General features: G+C 38.1%; 1 protein-coding gene across 3 annotated transcripts in view; it reads right to left on the bottom strand.

Moving 5' to 3' along the window:
* Dpy19l3 (dpy-19-like 3 (C. elegans)) overlaps positions 1–22,960 on the bottom strand; it is a 78,863-nt gene that overhangs the window by 7,963 nt on the left and 47,940 nt on the right. Inside the window, exons 9-17 of one of the 3 annotated variants that reach the window (XM_013522543.1) lie at positions 20,704–20,835; positions 18,700–18,801; positions 16,233–16,306; positions 15,898–16,056; positions 13,634–13,756; positions 13,150–13,261; positions 12,481–12,537; positions 8,471–8,553; positions 271–403 (exon numbers count right to left, since the gene is read on the bottom strand). In XM_013522543.1, the coding sequence (XP_013377997.1) occupies positions 271–403; positions 8,471–8,553; positions 12,481–12,537; positions 13,150–13,261; positions 13,634–13,756; positions 15,898–16,056; positions 16,233–16,306; positions 18,700–18,801; positions 20,704–20,835 (975 nt within the window). The remainder of the gene's footprint in view (positions 1–270; positions 404–8,470; positions 8,554–12,480; positions 12,538–13,149; positions 13,262–13,633; positions 13,757–15,897; positions 16,057–16,232; positions 16,307–18,699; positions 18,802–20,703; positions 20,836–22,960) is intronic. The other 2 variants (XM_005400090.2, XM_013522544.1) reach the window with 2 other exon arrangements.

The raw sequence follows: 22,960 nt of genomic DNA on the forward strand, positions 1-22,960 counted from the left end.
ATTCAAAAGCTCTCAGGGCTTGGTCTGAAACACTCTTTAGTGCACTTACTCCAGGTTATTGATTGTCTCTTTTATTCCTCTAAAAGGAGGTTGGTGCCTAAACACCTTTTAACGGATGAGGCAGGCTGCTGTCAGGACGAGGAGATGCAAGCCTCGTGCCCGCGCCCTACCCCACACACTGGAGGAGCAGCCCGAAGCCCATCATTCTCCGCACAGGGAAGCTGAGCCCTGGGCTGGCCCAAAGCGCGAAAAGGCAGAGTTGGGCCTCACCGCTTTGGTTCGCTCCCTCAGGCTGTTGTCTTCGTAGTGAGGGTGGTTGGTTAAGGTTCTTCCTGTGCACAGCTTGACTCCAGCCAGCAACTGCATGCTTCCAGCAAACACTGCCTTTCTTGGGGTGTTGGAGCTAAAAGATTTGAAGAGTCTGAATCAACTCCACTGCTAAGACTTCCTCAAAGACATTCAAGAAAACAGTATCACACCTTCAGAATTACCCGGCTATGTTAGGAAGTGTTAAGAGACAGCAATTAAAAACGAAGCAAAACCAGACCAGATTGGACCAGACCAGACCAAACCAGAACAGGAGGTGGCTTGGGGTAAGGCAGTGATGGCAAACCTTTCAAAGACAGAATGTTCTAAAACTGTTCTAGATGTCATCACCTGGCACTGCTACTCCTTTCTGAGCATGTGCATAACCCCATGTTCTCTGATATTGGGGCGACCTGGGCGACTTGGCTCGCTTGCCAGGTAAGAGGGCTCGTGTGCCTGCTTTAGCACAAGTGACACACACAGCTTTGCCACCACTGGGTTAAGGTTTGCGCCCCGTCTATTTTATGTAAGCTTTTCATATCTCTTTTTGTTCGCTAGGACAATGTCTGGGAAGCTTCTAAGTTTTAGATTGGATGGGTTTACTTTTACGATGAATTACCTTAGAGGACAGGGAGCTAGCTCCTAAGTCTATAGTTTCTAGGCTAAAATTCACAATTTTCCTATTGTTCCAAAGAGGCATGATTCTAACAAAAAGAACTCAAAGGATTGCCACTGCTTTTAGTACTAAACTTCACTGAAGGACTGGCTAGATAAAAGTAACAAAATACAAAGTCAGGAAGTGCAGGTGATTATGAGTCATTTCCAAGGACTTTTGTCTAAAATAAAGCAACCCCCTGGATATCACTATAAATTAAGTAAAAAACATAATAAAAACAGGACATGGGAAGATATTGAAATAGTAAATATCTTATTACTCAGTATGGGGATGTATGCTATTTCTGGGATGGGAACATTCCTCCTCCCTGGTCTCGACTGGGGGAAAACATTTGCAGCTTTAGGGAGCCCCAACAGTCATCACATCTTACTTTCCAATTACTGCCAGTCTATGACCCTCTGCCTCCCAGGGGATCTGAGGGACAATGACGGAGGAGCAAGGATAGACTCAAAGAACTCAGTGCCCGCTGGCACAAAAGGAGTCTTAGTAGCTAACTTAATTTCTTTCTGTTTTCTGAAAACCTGGAAGGTGCAAACCAACGAGGTGTTATTTTAGCATGAGAGAAAACAACAGCTCTTCTAGGTACAGTATTCCCCCCAGTGCAGCATTTCCCACCAGGCCCATTAGGAGCACCGCAAAATACGCATATCCTTCCTTTGTTAGGAAAGAGGGGTCTGTGTCTGCTGCACTGAGCTAAAATGATGGAGACAGTTTTGAGGAGTCTATTTGAAATCATTCAAACTCTACATCCTCTGCAGAAAAAGCTGCAGCAGGCTGCCCACAATGTTTCTGGAGAGCAGGGCATGAAGCTTTGCTGAGGTTTCTAAGAGAAGCCTCATCATATTCATACATCCCAGTAGGATGTGCTATTTATTCCAACCTAATGCCAAGACTGCAGCATGAATGCCGTCCAACAGCGGCCTTCAGATGTCTGTGAGCAAGACATCCCACTATTCAAATGATGACATTTACAAATAATCTGCTTTTGAAAAATTCAAGATTTTCTTTCTAACGATGACACTCATTCACTTGCATTCCAATAAGCCTTCTTAAGTGAGGGGGAAAGAGTGGATGGAATTACAATGAGCACACAAGGAATGACACATAATCTGCATCCTTCCACACCCATGCCAGAGCTGAGAATGTGGAGCCCAACAGAAAGAAGTTTTATGTGAGCTTGGCTGTCCTTGATGAGTTGTGATCATTCTGACAACCAGACCCAGGCGCACCAGAACAGATAGATGCTTGCCCTGACACCCTATAGGCACAATAAGGGACATCTGACATTTGTCTCATGTGATCAGAGGAATAGAATGGTTGAACATGTTCATGATGGGGTGGTAATTCATCTGTCGTAGTGCTAGGTGGCTTGAACAACCGGTGGTACATGCATGACTGCACTACTTGTATGACCAGTGATACAAGCTGCCTGATGGGACAGTCATGCACGTACCACTGGTTCAGTTAATACTTAAATACTTATTCTGGGCCTTGTATATAACGCTACTCTCATTTATAGTACATCATCATAATTGCTAAAAAAATAAATGCAAACAATTATGAATGAAAGAAAGTGCCATCGCTTTTCCAAGACAATTTTCTTTTGTTTTGTATATATTTAAATGGCACAAGCCATCCTGCTGGCATAAATCATACAATATCATCACATATTAATGCCAAGAAGGGGCTGTCCTTGAACTGACAGATTCCCAATGCAGGGAGGAAGGAGTCTGGTCTCCACATCTGGCAAGAGCATGAGGTAGACACAAATGATCCTGCTTGGCTCAGTCTTATTACCTACAGATGCCAAGCTGGTCTCTCTATACACAAGACAGATCCAGCTGCCGAACGACCAACATCTAGTCAAATCACAGGCCTGTCTTAGCATCCCCATTTTGAATATGTGACGGGGACAGGCACAGAGAAGATGCACAGAGCTGTTCACAGTGTGCATTTTATAATTACGGCAGAGACAGAAGATGCACCTTGTTATCTATTTACAGCTCATGGTCAAGGTTTCAGCCTGCTTCCCAGATGCTAATTGTAGTATTCTGATGAATTACAGAGTGCACAAAGGTTTAAATGTCAAAGGTCCTAGATTGCTTGTGTGTGAGGGGTTACAAAGTTATTCTTTATTTATTCAGAATGTATCACTGAGGGCCTACCACATGCTCGACTGGTAAACATGGTATGATGACCTGTTTCTGATAAGCCTACTGGCCAATACAGGCAGGCTCAGCTTTATTACAGGCAAACACTGGAAAATAAACCAGAAATTAGTCTATAGTACATTTTCTAATGGTTACTGCAGGCCTTCAGCTATGCTGAGAACTGGTAGAGAATATGTTCCCTGCTCTAACATGCTCCCTGCTCAGGATGCCTTAAATGCACCTCTCCCGACCCCCTGCATCCCCAGGTAGCAGCAGGCCATCGGCAGAGGAAAAAGAAGCTATGTCACATGGCTGCTTACAGGAACTGAGAAGAAAAATGGAATACAGCTCATTAAATTGTATCATGTCTTAATGTTTGGCCTTATTAGCAAAAGGCAGAAAGTTTAAAAGAAATGTAATCTGTTTAAATTGTTAGTGAAAGTCTCTGGGCTGTTAACATAGGCTTTTACTAAGGTCCTTGGTTTTCCTTTAATGTTGTAAAATAAGGTAATCCAATGCCTAGAAAATGAATTAGAAAAAATACTTCTTTGAAAACTATTGACTTCCAAGGCTAGTAGGGTTGATGTTTACTTACTTTATTATGTTGACTTGGTTTTAAATGCTGGACCCATGGTAAATCTTGGATATTTCAGTGCTACGTTAAATATTTAAATTTGCCAATAAGGCAATGGTAAAAGTCAAAGCAATAAGCAAAGTGGAACAAGAGAAAAAAAAATCCCGTATGTTTTAAACTTAAAAAAAACCTAGATTCACTGTATCTTCTGTGGTAGAATTTTCAGGCAAAGGGAAAAGAGATTCTTTGTCCATAACTTAAAATATGCACAATGATAGATCTTATACTGGGCACTTTTCCTTCACAGATATTTCTGCCTGATGCAGTCTGTGGTCTCTCTCTAAAACAGCTCATGGGCTTTTAACTATTGAATGACACTTCGCTATTATAGAAAAACAAAGCAATTTTTACAAATGTTTGAACAAAGGATGTATAAGATGAAAAGATAATTTGTTTTTATAGCTCTCTGCCAACTCCATAGCAGGCTGCCCAACCTGACATCAATTTATTCTGTAAGGAATGTCATTAAATAATGACAAGAACTCACAGGTCAAATGGATTTACATTATATAATTTAAATGTCATTCCAGGAAGACCCGGTGGCAGTTTGAACAAATAACCTCATTTACTTTTGAAGTTCTAAGCTTCAACAAGTTAATTACTGTTGAACTAATGGGTAAACTGAGCATTATAATATAATATGTGAACATTTGCTTTATCCACACTTGAAAAAATTATAGAATTATGCAAATACCAAAAATGATTCATTAAGCAAAAAGAGGTTTATAGGCACTTAAGGTCTGAACTTAGCCCAAATCATCTTTAGAATATACAGCAATTCTTTCTACTCTGATTAAGTGCAGAAGAAATTTGGTGCATTTCTTCAGTCCCACTGAGAAAATGCTGCACACGCAGGCATCGTTACTGGAAAGTGATGATTTCTAGTGAAAATCTCCCAAAGCCAAGTAATTAAAATACCATACTTCAAAATATTCAGATCTACAGATCTGTGTATCTTAATTACACAATGTTGAAGAAAAATTTCAGGAAGAGAGAGTGAGAGTGAGAGCGAGACAGAGTGAGGAAGGGAGGGAGAGTGACAGAGAGAGAGTGACACAAGGACACAGAGGAACAAGGCGTGAGCCAGACTGCTGGGGCATTCAGCCCTGCTGCAGTAACTGGCTTGCTAATCACACAAAAAGCCTGTATGTAAAAGCGTCACCTGGTTTTTACTTAAAGGGATACCAGAAGGCACTAAGACCCAGGCTTTTAATCTTTGCACCTAGGGAACATCACCAAGGAGGGCAAAGGTGAACATGAGCGTTTTGCACCTGCTTGGAAAGGTGGCAGCAGCGCTGGCATAGCGGGGAGCAGGCAGCCGGGAGAGCAGGGCAGGGCCTGCAGGAAGGGTGGCTCGGGCTGCCACATCCAGGGCCTGACTTCAACAGGAGGTCCTTGCAGATTACAGTGTCTTTAATTAAAATAGCCAAAATATCCTTGGTTAAAAAGAGAGATGTTTAGTCCCTAAATATTCTTGGTTTTATATTTAAACTTAAATCTCTGCTCCTTTAAGGGAACTAAAGATAGGAAAGCCTAAAGCAACATTTTTCTGTGACTAAAAATTAAGATTCTAAAACCATTTCCCACTAAACCTGCTGAGCCTCTGAAAACTGTAACATGGAGCAGAGAGTAAGAATATGGGAGAAAAGAACAGCGCTTTATACCAGCAAAGAGGCCGCTCTAATGGGTCGCCAGCCAACACGAACATGCTTTTACCACAGTGTCCTACAGACTCATATTTACAACTGGTGCTCAGTGAGTATCTAACTGTGTTAACAAGTGTGCAACTTTAGATGTGAAAAAAATTTATCACGTAAGGCTTTCAATGTTTTCACAGAAATCCAGGCCCTTTGGTGTGGCTTGGCTCATGTTATCCTGAAGTAATAATCTTTATTTTCTCTTGAGGATCCCTCTTTACTTCTAAAAGACTATAAGCAGACCCTTCTAAAAGAAAGGAGAAAGCTGGGCATGGCGATGCGCACCTGTAATCCCCAAACTCTAGGTGGCTGAGGCAGAAGAATTACAAGTTTGAGTCCAGCCTTGGTAACTTAGCAACATCCTGTCTCAGAATGTAAACAGAGCTGGAGATGTAGCTCAGCATGAAGGTCCTGGATTTAATTCCCATCGCCTAAGAGAGAGAGTGAAAGACCTGGAGAATGAGAGTGAGAGGAGGAACTCCCACTGAGATGATGGCAGCTTTCACCTTACCCACAGCAGAGAAGCCCCAAGCAAAGACTTGGGAAGCCCAAGTTCAAGCAGAAGCTCAATGGCCTGGAAGCACAACTGTGAGGCCGGTATGATCCACACTGAGTGGATACTGACAGTTGACAATAGGCTGCTACTGGACACTTTTCACAAAGGAGACACCGTGTGCCAGCTGGAACTTTGACAGGTCACCCTGAAGAAAGCCATCCTGTACCAGGACCATTCCCTGTTCTAGTAACACCATCATGGCTGTATAACAAAGGACAGGCACCTGAGTGTGGCCACTTTCAGGACAGAACAGACAGGCTGATGCGAGCTGAGATGTCCCTCACTGACAGGGCAGGGTGCCCCAGAGTCTGGGGGCTGTTTTCAGATCCACTCTCGGATGCTTAGGCCACAACCTTTTCTCTAGGGCAGCTCACACCGACTGACATCAACTTTATGACTAACCAAAGCGATGAAGTCAAAGTTTCAAAGATAGAAAAAAAATCAGGGAAGGTGAAAAGAATGCTAAATATATCTATCTCCTTGTGTTTGGAATCAAAGCCTGCAGACCAGCACTGATTTGAATGTTGATTTAAACAAACATACTTTGTGTCTAAATAAACCCTATTTTGGCATACATTCATCATCATTTAAGCTTATTTTACAAACATGCCTAGCAGCTATTTTTACAAAAATGATAATTTAAAGAATTTTAGGAGAAAATAGGCAAGATTAGATCATAATGGAGCCAGCTTTTTAGAACAATATAAATCTTTCAGTTGCTGAGAAGTAAAAAGCTAACCAATGAAGCATAGAGTGTGTTCACAAGGGGGCAAACCAGGGACACACACTTCCAGGGAAAGGAGCATCTCAGGGCCCAGGGCCACCTCCCCACCAGCGAGGAACACCAGGCTAGCACACTATCTTCCTTACACTCTCTCAATCACAGTTTCTCAGAACGAGTGAGAAATGTTACCTGAAGTAATTTTCTTGGAGGAAAAGCTGAAAGCAAAGGCGCCACAAATAAGTACATCCGGTCTGAGATAGCCAAAGGCAACTTGGGGTGCAGCTGAAATAATTTTATCATTTATTTCTAAAAGATAAGGTAGTGCAAGTGGGGAACCTGTATATCTAAAAGATAAAGTAACGCTAACCCAGGCTGATGCAGGGGGTCTACCATCCTCAGGATGTTACCAGCAAGCGGGTTTCCTAGAGCGTGAGTTTCAACAGCATAATCTTAGAAATACAAAATTTCAACCTCACCTTCAGATGCATGCATCGTAAATCCCCTACTGACTACAGTTAATGCAAAAGTAATTAGCTTTCCTTTATATGAATAGCCTTCCTTTCCTACAGACAATAAATACTGAACGAATTATTTACTCTGTAATTGTCTGCCATGATTTAAAATTAAATAAATAAATAAAGACAAAGCACTGCTTCCTACTCTCAGCACTGGAAATATGTGAAAAATTACGCTCATTGCATCTAGTCAAACTCAGTCCAGCACTGGCATCAAAGCCACATATATATTTTAGACATAAATCTCTATAAAATCCATGTATTGCACTCAAGAGACCAAGGCTATCAAACATTTACCATCTCTTAATACACAAGCAGTGTTAAACTGTACTGGTTAGTAAACATCAGTCATGAGCAAGTGCCAATATGGCTACTAAAATTCTAAGCGATGGAGACAATACAGCCAAGGCTTTCAGAATATGTCACACGAGATTTGTAACATCTATTTATGAGTGAGTAATTATACACTTGCTTTTTGGTTATAAAATAGGGAAATACAGTATTATAGTGCATGGGAATGCTGCTCTGGGTAGAAAAATTTATTTCTGTCAGTGGTAATCAGGTTTCATGAGTAAAGCTTTGAAACACAGGTGCTCCCTTCTGAGGCTGAAGACTGAGGCAGAGCAACGAACAGCAGCAGAAACAAGAACATGGAGACAATGGTAAAGTATCTCCATGTTCCAGAGAGGAAAAGCTCCACTTTTTGTACTTGAAATTTTCCCTGGCCAGAGCCTAGGAGAAATGATTAGTAAAAATGAAATCTGCAATGAGCCATTATGAATCTAATTAACTACAGTTTACACTGCAATTTTAAAACAATGAACATGGAATACTTTTGCATCAGCACTGACAAAAAATGAATGGTATTAAAATGAAAATAATAAAGATAAAATTGGCAAAGAATAGAAAACTGTAAGTGTTCACCCCGATAAGTAAAATTTCATTCCCATTGCTATCAGTATTTGAAATTTATTTCCTGATCCTGTTTTTTTCCGTAATGGTTATGTTCCTTTCTTTAAGGGATATATACCTGGAGACAGGGTATTTCAAGTGTGAAGAGTTATTTACAGATATAAGGTTTTAAAGAAAATTTGAATGAAAATGAATGCTTCTTCACAATCAGATTCATAGCCACCAAACAATCACTCCACCCCAAAACTAATATCTGAAAAGGCACTTAAAAATTTAAATGTTAAAAAAAATTCCTCTTACTTAATCCAGTTCATCAGCTCCACTGTATCTGGGTCATAGAATTCTCTCAACTCGGAGAGTTCATCCATCATTCCTGGCCAGAACTGAAATTGAAAACAAAACAAAACCAAAATCCACCCCCATACTGACACCTATCACTAAGATTACATGAAAAAGGGCAAAGTGCACCACTTGTGAGCTGAACAGACATGGCAGATGGATCCACAACTGCTTCCCCTCTGCCACCAGCCCTCCAGGCACATGAAGGCTGAGGCCTGAGAAAAGTTTTCCAAATTATCCTGAGCTGAAGCCAATTACAACCAGAGGTGTTGTCAACTTTAAAAAATGTGCTTTTATCTTACTCGCATAAAAATGCTATGGTTGTGGTGCTAATAACTAGTAAAACATTACTTTGATATGACAGGAATACTAACCACAAGAATGCTCACAGTGTACGGGAAAGTGTAATTAACTAATGCCGTGCAATCTACCCTTGAAAGCAGACTGCATCTATAGGAGATAGCACCATATTATAGCTGCAGAAAATACTCTTAAATATAGAATCTCAATTTGTTCTCACAACAACTCATGCGCTAGGAAGCATCAGGAAGCATCACCACTGGAGTTTTTATTTTAAAAGTATGGAAACTGTGGCTCAAAGATGGACCTGAGTTGACCAGGTCACAAGTGGCAGAACTGTGACCTGGAAGGTGGCTGTACAATCAGTCCCTTCTCATTGAATAAAGAATTTCTGACACTAGGAATCTGGTCACATGGTTTGACATTACTGGTACAATGAGAGAATATTTGAAAGTAAGACACTCCAGGAAACCTTAAGACATCTACCACTGCCGTATCTTACTCAACCTGAGTTATTTAAGGTTATGAAGATATAAATATAAAAATTACCCTCTGAATCCACTGTTTACCCAATATAGTATCAGTCTATTTAACTCATCAGTTAATTACATCTTAAGATGGGAACCAATAGGATTTGATCATCCACATACATCCTAAAGTTAGCTACAGAATTCATTTCATGTATTGGCACAGAAGATGGATGACAACGTTCCTATGTTTCACTGATGTTGAAAATATTATTCTTTTCTTTAAGAATCACTAATAAGAATCAAAGAAGCACCTGATTTGTCCGCGGATGTTTTAGCCCTACTGCTTTCTTATCCTGTCATTTCACTCAGGTCATTTCTACCACTCATTCACATCTTGTCTCTTGGGAGGGTAAACCAAGAAAATTGTGGGGGATGGAGAATCAGGAGTCAGCACTTTTGGTTCTAGTTTTCAGAAGAAGTGTTGTAAAAATTACTGATTAAACAATCCCTTTGTAATATTATAATTAAACATTTCCCTACTGGATAACAGAATGTAAAATTTTGAATGAAATGCTCTAATTCTTTTAATATGTATGTGAATCCAATGGCATTATATACTTTATACTTCTAAAGTTGCTGTTATTAATGCTAAGAATGTTAAAATCTACTAACAGCCTCTTGGAAAACTTAGATAACATAAAAGTGCGTGCTGAATGAACTAAAGGCTGCTTTTAAATAATCAGAAATAGTTTATATAGGATTTCATCAACCTAAATATGTTAATCAAGATGACAATAACTTTTACTTGACTTCAAAGTGGAGACTAGAATGTGCTTCCCTTTTAGTAAGATGATCCTAAATACAGATGGTAAAATATGGTATTATCAACAAATTATGAAACCCTGATTAAAGTTGCTAGGTAAAACTCAAATCAGGCTTTGAAATATATGAATTCACATTACAGATAAAATCTAATAGCTGGGATAGATGGAAAACAGGTTCAGTGTCAAGATAACTTTGAATATACATAACATCTCCATATTCTGTGATCTCTGTGATTTTATATTCTACAAATTTTGAGATGAAATAGCTGAACTATTTTACACAGTAAAAACTGTCTATGCCAAGAGCAACTGAGATAACAGTCTCCCTTCCTCCTCTCCCTCATACTGGGGGATTCAGCCCAGGGTCTTTGAGCTGAGCTGTATCCTCAGCCCTTTATTTTACTTTTTGAGTTTTTGACATAGGCTCTTGCCGAGTGGCTAAGTTACCCAGACTGGGCTTGAATTTGCAGTCCCCCTCCCGCAGCCGCCCAGAGGGCTGGGGTAACAGGCACACACAGCCATGCCTGCCTTGGAGAATTCTTTAAGATGCTGGCTCTCTTCGGGGAAAATTACAAGGATTTCCTGAGAATGATGGCTTTTCCAGTGCTCTTGTTCTCACTTGTTCCTTCACAACAGTGGCTCTCAAGAGGAGGGGAGCACAGACTTCTCCACCTCCACCCCTACTTCAGGGGAAGTTTGGCAACCTGCAGAGACTTCACTGGCTGTCACGACTAGAGGGAAGGGCTACTGCCATCAAGTGGGTAGAAGGTACAGCATGGTGCCGGTGAATAGTCAACCCGCCAGGCAGCAGAACCTGCACTGTTAGGGATCCTGATGACCCTACAGTAGGAATTCCAACCTGACGGTATAGCAGCAGCAGCACCGTTAAAACATGAACTTCTGGACTCTGCTCCACAGTTTCTGATTTAGCAGGTCTGAACTGCGACCTAAGGGCCTGTATTTCCCCAAGGCCAATGTTATTCATCTGAGGACTGTGCTTGAAGAGCCATGGGTCCACAGCATGGTTTATTTCCTCCATATCCTTCCTCGATTTTACCAAGAACAAGAGACCTATCTCTTCAAATAGCTTTTAAAAACAGTCCATAAAATTTCAGTAAGCACCTGAGACATAAAAGGACTCAGCCTACATACATACAAATGGTGGGGAGACTGTCACAGTTTACACACATCTTTAGTGGGGAGACCGAGGATGATGAGCTACATGTTTTCTGGGAGGAGCGGGTTTTAGCCTCAAAATAAATGTATAATAGGAAAGTTACCTGATTCCTCATTAAACGCAGCCTGTTTAATATTTAACCATTGCTTTCCAGATGTTTTTAAGTTTTACTTATTTCTGTAAAAGCAAAATTCCCAGACACTGGAATGTAGGAAACTACTTCTGTGTTTGCTAGCACCTAGGAGGTTCTGATATACAGAACAAGACAGTATACAGTTTTCTGAAACATTTGCAATGTAGTGTTTAGTGACTTTTTTAGGACTAAAATCTTTTGTTGACAAAGATCAGCATGAAAACAGAAGCACTGAAACCAAGAGCTGAGCCTGCTATAGCGGGTCCTCTCCAGAGGAGGCCCCATCTTCATATCTACCCTTAACCCCCATCAGAGCCTCTGCACAGCAGATTTTGAAATCCATTGTTCTAATATTTTAAAAAGTTTGAAGAAAAAGCACCTAAACTTCACAAATATATATTTTGACTGTAAAGTGAAGGCACAAATTCAACTGAAGTAATCTGTGCTAGTGGCCTAAGTAATACGGCAAGGCCTGTAAATCTCGAGGATGTTACAAAGAACCACAAAATAGTCAACCTGTGCAACGGTCACCGTCTCAGGGATCCTCAGAACAGAGGCATAGTCAGTGTTTCAGAAATCAGTCAGCTAGAAACATGAAAAACTTCATGACTCCCTACTGAAAGTGAACAAAGGATGAAAAGAAAGTCTAATTTTAGACTTGTACTTATTTAGATGTGTTTAGTTTTCTTATAAAGAAAAGCACCTATTGAAATATGTAGATTAAAAGAAGATACATTTTTAAACTTATTCCACATAAATCAGATAAGAAGAGAAAATAATTTCTCTATTTGCTCAAAGTAGGTCTGAAAACATTTTCAGAATTTGCTGAATGCTAATGTTAATTAGAATAACTGACTGCCAGTGACATCTTGTTATCATGCTTTTATTTGTTAAAAACTATTTGAGAAAGTTTTCCTATCAGTATCAACTGTAGTGAAATGCTAAGGAGGTGTTTATAAGCTCCATAAACCCATTTCAATTTGCCAAAAAATGTACAAGATACATTGAGTCAAAGCAATTATTCTGCTAAATAGATTAATGACAAAAATGAGGAAAATCAGGCTTACCTTATAGCACAGATACAGCAGTATTAATATTGGTACTGAATATCGCATTATACATATCTATATAAGAAAGACACTATTTAGATTACAAGCACTTTGAACATTTTTGCTATACGGTTTTGCTTTGTAAATAGATGCATTTTATAAAAAACAACAAAAATATAATTTAATGGAGCATGAGCCTGCAGTGTCAGAACAACTGAGCCCACAGCAGGGCTCTAATCATCTTACGGTATTTCTGGCTTCCACCATATTGCCGCCTAGTGAATACAGAGGGCAGAACAATTCAAAGCTACATTATTACACTTGTTGATAAGTATTCTTAGGAGAAGACTTTGTAATAAGAACAGTTATAATGTTAGGTAGGGAGATTATTGGTGAATTTTAATACTCCTTTACATGTGTGTATGTGTGTTTTGTATTTCTAAATTGTGTACAATGAACATATCTAATTTAGAGTGTAGGGAAAATATGAATTAAAAAATAAAATTAACAATAAATTTTAAAAATTCCCTATGAAATCTTAATGTATCAATTATCTATTTCTAGTTTCCAATACTAGAATCCATTTTATCTGACTGCTACACGGATAACCTCAAAGAAGACAGAACTGGTATGAATGAAATACTAGAAAGTCATTTAACATTAAATGCAGAAAGGGACAACACTGACCCTCTTCGGGTTATAAAGATGGACCAACTTCAGAAGTAATTCCCATATTTCACGGCTGCACAGACCAAACGATGCAAACACACACATGTGTGAGGTCCAGAGGTACTTCATCCTGCAAGGACAGAAAGGAGTAAAAGTTAGCAGTTCTAAGTTGTGTACACGCCTCAAGCCTGAGATAGCTGTGAAAGAGCTTTACAGTCTGTGACTGTAAAATGTTTCCTTGAACTATGCAGAGATCAGCTGCCAAAGGGTTAGTCATTAATTCCACTGCCTTTTGGGAACTATCACATAAGGAAAAGAATGCTTCCAATTGGGAAAAAACAGATTAGGAAAAATATTTTGTAGTGGCAGATAGTCTACAAGGACATTTTTATGGAAATCATAACCATTAATGAAGATGACTGTCAGTTTCTACATTTTATTGCTAAATAACATCAAGCAAAGAGTGGTAAAAAAGGAAAGAAATCAGAGAAGACAAAAGTACCTCATTGTACTCAGTGCTAAGAGCCCGAACAGAATGGTGTGTATTAAGTTGTAAGCAGTTTCTGGATTCAGATCAACTGTGCATTTTCCCATTTTATCCACGCAGTGTTGAGTTGCAGAGTCACTGGATAAAGTGGCAAACATACACATCTTAAGCTGAAGAAATAATCTCTGTTTAGTTAAATCTTACTTCCCCTAATGAAATGAACTGGCATTGATCAATTCTGAAGTTGTTTGAGGCTAAAATCATCACAATATGAATGCAGAGTTAATTTAATAACTAAAATCTCACAGACTCTAATTTAGCAAAAATTTAAAGTGATTCCATAATTTAAGTTAAAAAAGAATAGCAAAAAGCTTCCTTTTGGAATCACTGAAACTGGAGATCTTTAAAGATGCTTTAGGAGTTATTTGTTTTATGAGTATTTTGTGGATTTTTATAAATAAATACAATAAATGTATCCATAAACTTGGAATTCAATTCCTTTAATGAAACAATGATCACTTTTTTAACCTACCAAGGTGTCCTTATATATGTCTAATACATGACTATCACCAAACATAGCTACATTGAGATCATTACAGCTGACAAAATTAACAGTAATTCCTCCATATTATCTAATAGTATGTGTTCTATTTTCTCTGTTCCCGGTAATCATTTTTTTTCCTTCAGGTGGTTTCTTTGAAGCAGAATCTAAAGCTTGCATATGGTATTTCTTTTTAATTTTTTTTTTTTTTTTTTTTTTTTTCTGGTCTTTTTGAGACAAGGTCTGCTATGCAGTTCAGGCTGGCCTTGAGGTCACTTTGTAGCCCAGGCTGGTCTCAAACTTGCAACAATCCTCCTGCCTCAGCCTCCTGAGTGCTGGGATTACAGCCATGCACCACCATGCCCGGCTCAATGTTAATTTATATTAAGATGCTGTTACCCTCTAATTACTTTCATGTAGTGCCTTTCCTTTAACAATGACCTAAAATCCCTAGTTGACAGATGTTCTAAAATCTTTAATCATATACCAAATCACCTTCCACAGGTGGCTCAGAGATTCACACCAAGCACAGGGGACATTTTTGACAAAGATACTGCAGACCAACTGAACTTCCTGCTTTGAATGCAGTCTAGAGGCCTGTCGACACTTGGTGTGTCTGGAATAATATTAAACTACACTGTCTAGATAATTACTTTGTTCATGTAGATAATTTTCACACAGCTAAATTTTATACTGAGTAGATATAAAAAGAACACTTCCGAAAGATACTAAAATAGTTTACAGCCAATGAAGTATTTTGATGGTTCAATGTGGCTTCATTCCTAATAATTATAAAATACCTCAGCTGATGCAGATTCATTTTCACCAGCTTTCTCATGGCTGTGATCACAACTCACCACCACCCTAACTGGCCGGGTCACTCCACAGAAAAAGCTTCCTTGGGACTTTGATTAATTTTTCACAAATGACAGGACCTTTGACTTCTTATACTTCATTTTCTTTCAATTCAACAGGAGTAACAAATACACAAACCACCATAAGCTTAACAGGTAGATATTCTACAGGTTTTTAAAAAGTCTTTATATTCCCTGATTTTTTTCACTAGTCTGGTAGACATGCTCAGCTTTAAAAAACTGACCATTATTATTTAAGATTTTTAGTTGACACTAATAATTATGGTCCATTCCTCTGAAACAAGATGTAAGAAAGCAAATCAAAAATTATTAACTCTTTACATTTCACAAGAAATACTGTAAAAGTCATTGGGAAGAAGAAGGTAGAAAAAAGTAGAAAAATGCAAAAAACTAATAATAGAGAAAATAATAGAGAAAAATAATGCAAGAAAAGAGAACCACGAGCCTACAGTAATAAACTAGCTAACGATGTGAACACCTACAGAATATTCTAGATATGAGATACTATTTTAAGTATTTTATGTTGTTTTAATTGATTCATTCCTCAGAAAATCACACAGAGAAAGTACTCGCCATATTCTCACTCTACAGATAAGGAAACAGAAATACTGAGAAATTGCATAACTGGCTCAAAGATCACATCATTCTCAGTGTGTAAACAGAGACTTCAACCCAGACTGCTTTGAACTGTGGCCACCACTCTTAGGGATCTCATCACTACAGAGAGTAGGGGTCCCCTTTAAGATGTACGGCATCACTCCGTTCTGAGTCTGATATTTTGATTTCCACCTTTAGTAATTTTTTGCAACACCCAGAATAATTTTATGAAGGCAGAGCGTTAAACATGCTGCAACGCTCCATACCTGAGATTATGAAAGGCAACAACCAAAGCTGCAATCACTGTGATGGATAGAACAAATATGTAAGCATAAAAGAGCAGAGTATCTGAAAGCCTTGCAAAGGTATTAAAAGGCAGGAGGCCAAAAGCTTCTTCACACAGATACAGATTTGCATCAAAATCCCTGGGGAACAAATGGAAAGCAAAATATTAAATTAAATACAAGGCAAGGAAACAACATTATATTTTTCCTTAAAATAAGCCTGCGATTAATAATTGAGGGGATAAAGGCAACTTAAGCTTTAATGACCTTGTTGTGTTAGTACATAACAGCAAACGCAGATTTTAATTCAATCGTACCTTGTTGCTCCAAATCCAAATTTTGCCTTTAGAAATTTAAATATATGTTCGTCTGACTTCAGGTTAAGAATATTCTATCAAGGAGAGAAAAAACAAAAATTTCTGTTAGTGCCTTCGGTATGGATTCCTGATAATTTCCCAATGGATACGTGTCTCCACTGTCGAGTTTCACAGGAGGCATGTATACGAAATTAGTAAACGTTCACAATACTTCTCAGAGCTGATTCTAAGCCAGAGATTTTCAAACTCTCTCCTCTCCTACACCTCTCTTTCATAAAGATAATCTTATTTTCAAATATCTTATGCATAAGTTCAATATAGAAAAGAGATAAAACATGGCTGTTTTGGTTCCAGGGAGAGGGAGAAGGCTGAAGCACAGCGACTAGAATTTTATGAAACAGTGAACAGTCTGAGTTGGGTGGTGTGGTGTACACCTGTAATCCTGGCACTCTGGGAGGCTGAGGCAAGAGCACTGTATGTTTAAATCCAGCCTAGGCAACTTAATAACCAAGTAAGACCCCAACTCAAAAGAAGGGAGGAGGGGCTGAGGGCGCAGCTCTGTGCAAAGGTCTGGTTCAATGCCCAGTACCACTACCATCAGCACCACAGTGATGACGATGACGATGATGACAAGAAGCAGCAATATAATGACTTGAAACTTCAAGTAGAAATACAGCCCACTTGGCTTGAGGGATTTGGATCTATAGATATAATATCTGATACAGGGCTCATTTTGCTCAAGGACATTATAAGACAACAGTAACTCTCACTGGTGAACAGATAAACGCCAGTTTTCATTATTAGTGACTGTCACTTTAATTCACACAATTTTAGTTTTCATTCATAACTTACAAAGTCAATAACATAAATGGTCAAGAAGTAGTATCAAAGGAAAAATGGCAGCAAAAAAGGTAAAGCCAGAATAGAGGTTAGTAAACAAAATATACTCATTAGGGATGAGCCCCAGATCTAGTCTTAGGCATTATAGCAGCAAATGGAAAGAGGAAGATGAAAACATTTACTTTACTCATAGGGTTATAAGATTAAAACTCACTACTTTCTCAGAAGAGATCCTAACAGTCATAGAAATAAGACTCGGGAGAAGTTTTTCCCATGGGTACAGAAAAAATAGCAAGGCGGTTTCACAGACTGTTTTTTCTAATTCTTCTCATTGTAGGCTGCAAACCAATAGATGGTAATTCTTTGGGGTGTCAAAAAGCAGAGGCCCAGGCACACACTTAACCTACGAACTGAACACTTAAAGTGACCAGGGGTGAAATGCATAGCTTTCACCCAAGGAGAGACGGGCGGGGAGGGGCAGACAGACACAGAGACAGACAGAGTGCAAAATTCTCGGCTGTTCAAGTCCTTTCTATAAAATGGTACAGTATCTGCATGTACCTTATGCATACCTCTCTTATGCTTTAGAACATATCTAGATTATTTATAATATGTAATTTAATGTAAACGCTGTGTAAATAGTTACTGACTATATTGTTTGGGGAATGGTAACAAGAAAGCAAGTCATGGTCAGTACAGGCTCGATTTCCCCCCCAATATTTTTGGTCTGTGGTCGGTTGAATGCTGGACTGAGGAACCTGTAGGTGGGAGCTGATGGATATGGAGGGCTGACTGCACTGAACTGTACAGAGTTTAAGGCTGTAGAGACAGGGAGCTGGAGTGAGGTATTTTTTTGTGGCTGGCTGAGTGAAGAATCTTTTTTTCTTTCACAGTCAAGGGAACTGTCACTGTTAGGGAAGCGGAGGAACTTCTATGCTGCAAATGTCTTCTATGCTGAGCCCAGCTTTCTAGGAGGGGCAAAATCATCTGATGAGATCACTACAGCTTCACTGTTGCATAAAAACAAAGGGAGCATCAAGGTCCTGAAATAAAGTCTTCACTTAAAAAAATGCCAGAAAAGATACTGTAAAAATTAAGCACCCCAAGGGTATTTTGAAAAAAAAAAAATCTCAGCAAAGCTCCTGGACATAGAACAAGTACAGGCCTATGTTATTAAATGAGTTATTCTGTTTTACAGGGTGGTTAATTTTGAGTCAATTAAATGTTAGGGCGCACCTAGCAACAATGAGTTCATCTTTCTAAGAGAAATTAGACAGGCCTGTTTATTTATAAACTGAATCCAGTAAAAACCATAGAGTAGAAAACGATCTAAATTTAGAGAAATATTTAATGTTTTTATAGCTGAGTTTGACAAATTTTTATTAACTTGGTGAGTTTACTAAAGAACATACTAAAGAAGAATCAATATAAATGAATAGTTAAAACCAACAAAATCATTCTGTTCTCAGAAAAAGTTAAAACTGGATCTGTTCAAAGTAAAACATCCAGTGTGCTGATATGCTTTATCAAGCAGGAATTTACTTATTTGAAATAAAAACTTTCAACAATTGTCTCCAAAGCCTTCAGTACATTTAAAAAATACAACAAATGTCATTTATTAACTTACCTTAATAATATTGTTGAGAAGAAGTGTCAAACAGAAAACTACAAATAAATGTAACAAAAGTTTCCTGATCCTGTTAAGGAAGTTTCCAGTTTTCAGGTTTTTCTAGAAATTAAAAGAGTTGTTTTAATTCTTAAATTTCTATATAGCTTCCTAAATACTTAGTATTAATTCAGAGTTTCAAACACTGGCTTATGCAACATAGAGGGAAAACGTGGAATATGTAACCTACAACTTCACGAAGTTAAACTATTTTTAATTTTCTATTAGTAAATGAATCCCTTAATGATGAACTTTGTAAGATTAGTAAACCTGCCTTATTCTTTTTGTTTCTTTCTTTCTTTTTTGAGATCTTCATAACCAGAAGATTGGGGTCTGCCATTTGGGAAGTGCTTGGGATATGCTGACTGAATAAATCATCACATCACTTATCCATTAATTCCTACGTCACAGAAATAGACATAACCCAAATAAATAAGAGACCTATCAGTATAAAAAAAAGTGCTCTTTTACATGTAATCCTAATATTGCCAAATAGAATACCCACAGTTCAAAGATGAATGATGTTTACTTATAATTAAGGTTAAAAGGATGAATGAGAACTTGCTCGTAATAACAAATTAAAAACCAGTTAAAAGAATAGTCCTTTCAGTTTGTCCATGGCAATTCTCACTCAAAAGACTAATAAGAAAATTTCCCAAAGGTAAAAACATTTATACTTCCCAAAGGTGAAAACAAAATAGCTTTTTGGTATGGAAATGTTTATAGCACATGAGAAAGGAAACAGGATTTGTTATAAATTTTAAGGAAAAACAAATGGCTTTCAAATCCCATAATTAAATTCACAAATTTAATTATGTAATAAAGTCAAAAGATCAGGTCAACATTTTCTTTCTGTTTTTGAACTGGTGCTGGGGACAAAACCTAGGGCCTTGTGCACGCCACGGCCAGGCTCTTCCACTAAGCTACACCTGAGCCCCAGGTTGAAGTCTTCAAACACATTATTACAATACCTTAGGACTCTCATTTCTGAAGTGTATTTATTTAGATTCTTACAATACTCAAAACAGAGTTAATTTATTTAAAGAGCAGTAGGAGGGTATGGAACAGCATTACTACAATTAACCACAAGTAGCAGACCAACTTGAACTACTACTGTAAGGGCAAGTAGAAATACTGAAACGACACCCAGGATTTGGAGCAGGTTTATTTACATCGACAGGCACTGATAGGGATCACTCCCAGAATATCAGGCCCTGATCTCTGGTCGTGCAGGGCTTTGATGAGATAAGCAAGCAGGAAGTACAGAGGCAGAATGGCTTGTCAATTGGGAACTGGTTTATACAATGTGCATCACAGTGACCAGCTGTTTATAAGGGACAGAAGCAACTGGAACTGGAAAAGGAACTATTACCTAGGCAGCTAACAAACAAGTATACTGGCTATGGGGGCATGTTTTCTGTTACACTATGATGAACACATTGTACAAGCAGCAGGTTCTTCTCACTCACACGCAAAGTTTATAATTTTTGTTCATTATTTCAACATTAACTCAATGGAACTGCACTAAACATCTTTGGCTAATCCCTGAATTGAACCAAAGTTTCAATTCTGTAAACAACAATTGTTGAAACAAAGACATGGCACATGGTCTCAGAAAGTGGAAAGAGAAACACTACCATATGCACTTAAAGAAAAATGCAAATAATGCTATTTAAATAGGTCATAAATTTTGGTTTGGATACTATATTAGAATCAGGTCCACGAAACTGCAATTTTTTAAAAAGTTTACTTTGACTAAGGAAAAAATGGGCAGGAGAACTGTAAGTTTGAGCCCAGCTCAGGTAACTGAGTAATTTAGTCAGATCTTGTCTCAAAACAAAAACAATGACCACAAAACCAAAAAAGGATCAGGGATGGAGCTTAGTATGAAGGCCCTAGGTTCAGTCCCCAGTAACATGACACCTAGATACCTAGACACCTAGAAACACACACACACAGTCCTACCTGAAGTTTTCTTGCAATTAATACTGAAAGGTTGAAGCTGATAAGCAATGATCCAAGAATCATAGAATTGAAAAACTGAAGAATGCAGACCAGGAGCAAGCCTGTTATCTGTATACTGTACAGCCATGTTGCCTGCAGCAGCCAAAGATTAGAAGGTTAAGCAGGTTTTATCAGGAGACCACCACGTGCTGACAGGTTAGAAACAATGCAGAAAACACACCTAGATTTAAGGAACACAGTCTAAAACAGGAAACTTAATCACACGCATTGCATTTACTGTCTGCAGTCAACAATGAATATTTGCATGCTATTATTTCCTAATTTTCTAGACCATACACTTTAGGACTACATCATACACTGGTTTTTGTCCATCTCTGTGTGTGGTCCTAATTCCAAGACAGACTGAAAATTCCTCCTGCAGCAAGGTTTTCTACTCTTACTTCTTTGGTTCAAAGCAGGTACAGTATAGGAGCCAAGAACTTCAGCCCTGGAGTCAATAGCACCTGTAATATAGTCCTACTTCTGGTGATCTTAATGTGCCAGGAATGGCTAGTGTCTGACAGTAGGACTGAAGTTGTACTAAAATGCCAGTACACAGTGATGTATGTACACCCATGCTTTTAGCAGCATAATTCATAATAGCTAAATCTTAGAAGTAGTCTATAGGTCCATCAACAGATGAATGGATAAAGAAAACGTGTTATTTATACACAATGGAGTACTACTGTGCCATAAAGAAGGATAAATCTGAGTCAAATGTAGGCAAATGGATGCACTTTGAGACCCCAAATGTTAAGCGAAGTAAATAAATCTCTTACAGTAAGATACATTACAGTATCTTTATATTTCTAAAAATTATCAACATCCCTGGCTCCAAGTGGCCGTTAATACCTTAAAGATTGCACGGCTTCTCTCATCTGAGAAACACAATATACAAATAAAGTACAAAATAAAAGACAGACAACAGGAAAAAAAGAGAAAAAATTATTGCAATCCAGTGTGGACAATGTATCTAAAAGTGTATCTTGATTTAGTATAACTATCTTATATGTTTTACATGTTTTTTGCTTGTTAGTCTGGCTTTTAATCTGTATGTGTGATAATCAATTTTATAAGGACTTAAAAATAAATTAATCGATGCTAGCCGAAGAGTAGGTGGGAGGGGAAGGGGAAATAAATAAAAGAATTGAGATGTGTTATGTACATGCACCAGTTACCCACAATGACTGTAATCACTATGCACTGCAAACATGTACTAATAAACCCAGTACAGATAACCACTCCTTAAGGATCATTCTTGGTGCGATGAAATCCTACTGACAAGGGGGTTTTATAAGCAAAACAAGCAGAATGCATCCAAGGTGAACATAAAAACATGCCACAAGAGAAAATAACAGCCCCAAAGATGAAAATTTTTCAGTTAGTTTTTCTCTGCTCTAAAGTTACACAATTCCAAACTCTCCTGGCACATGAAAAACACCAGTTTTATTCAGCAGCCAACCTGGTTTCTCTGATCAAGTATGAAGGGCTTAGTGCTTTGGGTTGGTATTAATGGCCACCTGGAGCCAGGGATGTTGATAATTTGTAGAATTATAAAGATACCGTAATGTATCTTACTGTAAGAGATTTATGAAATTCAGAAAAACAAAAAGCAGCTATCGTTCAAGAGTAAAAGCCCAACACCATTATCTACAGAAATAATATTGATTTCATAGAGTTCACATATGTAGCATTTTATATGTTTTGTATTGTATGCTATGTTTCTTATATCCATATCTATTCTGTGAAAATTTACATTTTAAATGACTATATATTACTCCACCATATACTGCAACTTGTCTGCCACTGAATCATTAGTGTCTCTACTTTGTATTATGAATTAACATAATATTCATGAAAGAAGAATTCTAGAACTGCTTCAGAAAGTGGCAAGAATGATGGGATCAGTGTGTTTGGACCAAGTGGGAATATTCTGAGGGGTAGTAATGGCAATGTGCCTTTTATTGTAATTTTTAAAAATTTAAATTATTTTAAATTTTTAAATTTATTTTAAATTAAAAAATTTAATTATTGTGAACATCCCTTTAAAAAAAGTCCTCAGATCATTATACTTAACTAGTTTCATTTACTGATGTTTCCCAAGTGCCTAAAAGAGTGCCACTTAGCACAGGGTCACTCAATTAATATTAAAGAGGGCTGACTGAATGAATGGATTTCCTTAGGATACTACCACTATAGTTAGAGAAAGGAAAGCCTT

This window comes from Chinchilla lanigera, unplaced genomic scaffold (assembly GCF_000276665.1).
Source record: "Chinchilla lanigera isolate Chin_1 unplaced genomic scaffold, ChiLan1.0 scaffold00067, whole genome shotgun sequence".
Classification (NCBI taxonomy): Eukaryota; Metazoa; Chordata; class Mammalia; order Rodentia; family Chinchillidae; genus Chinchilla; species Chinchilla lanigera.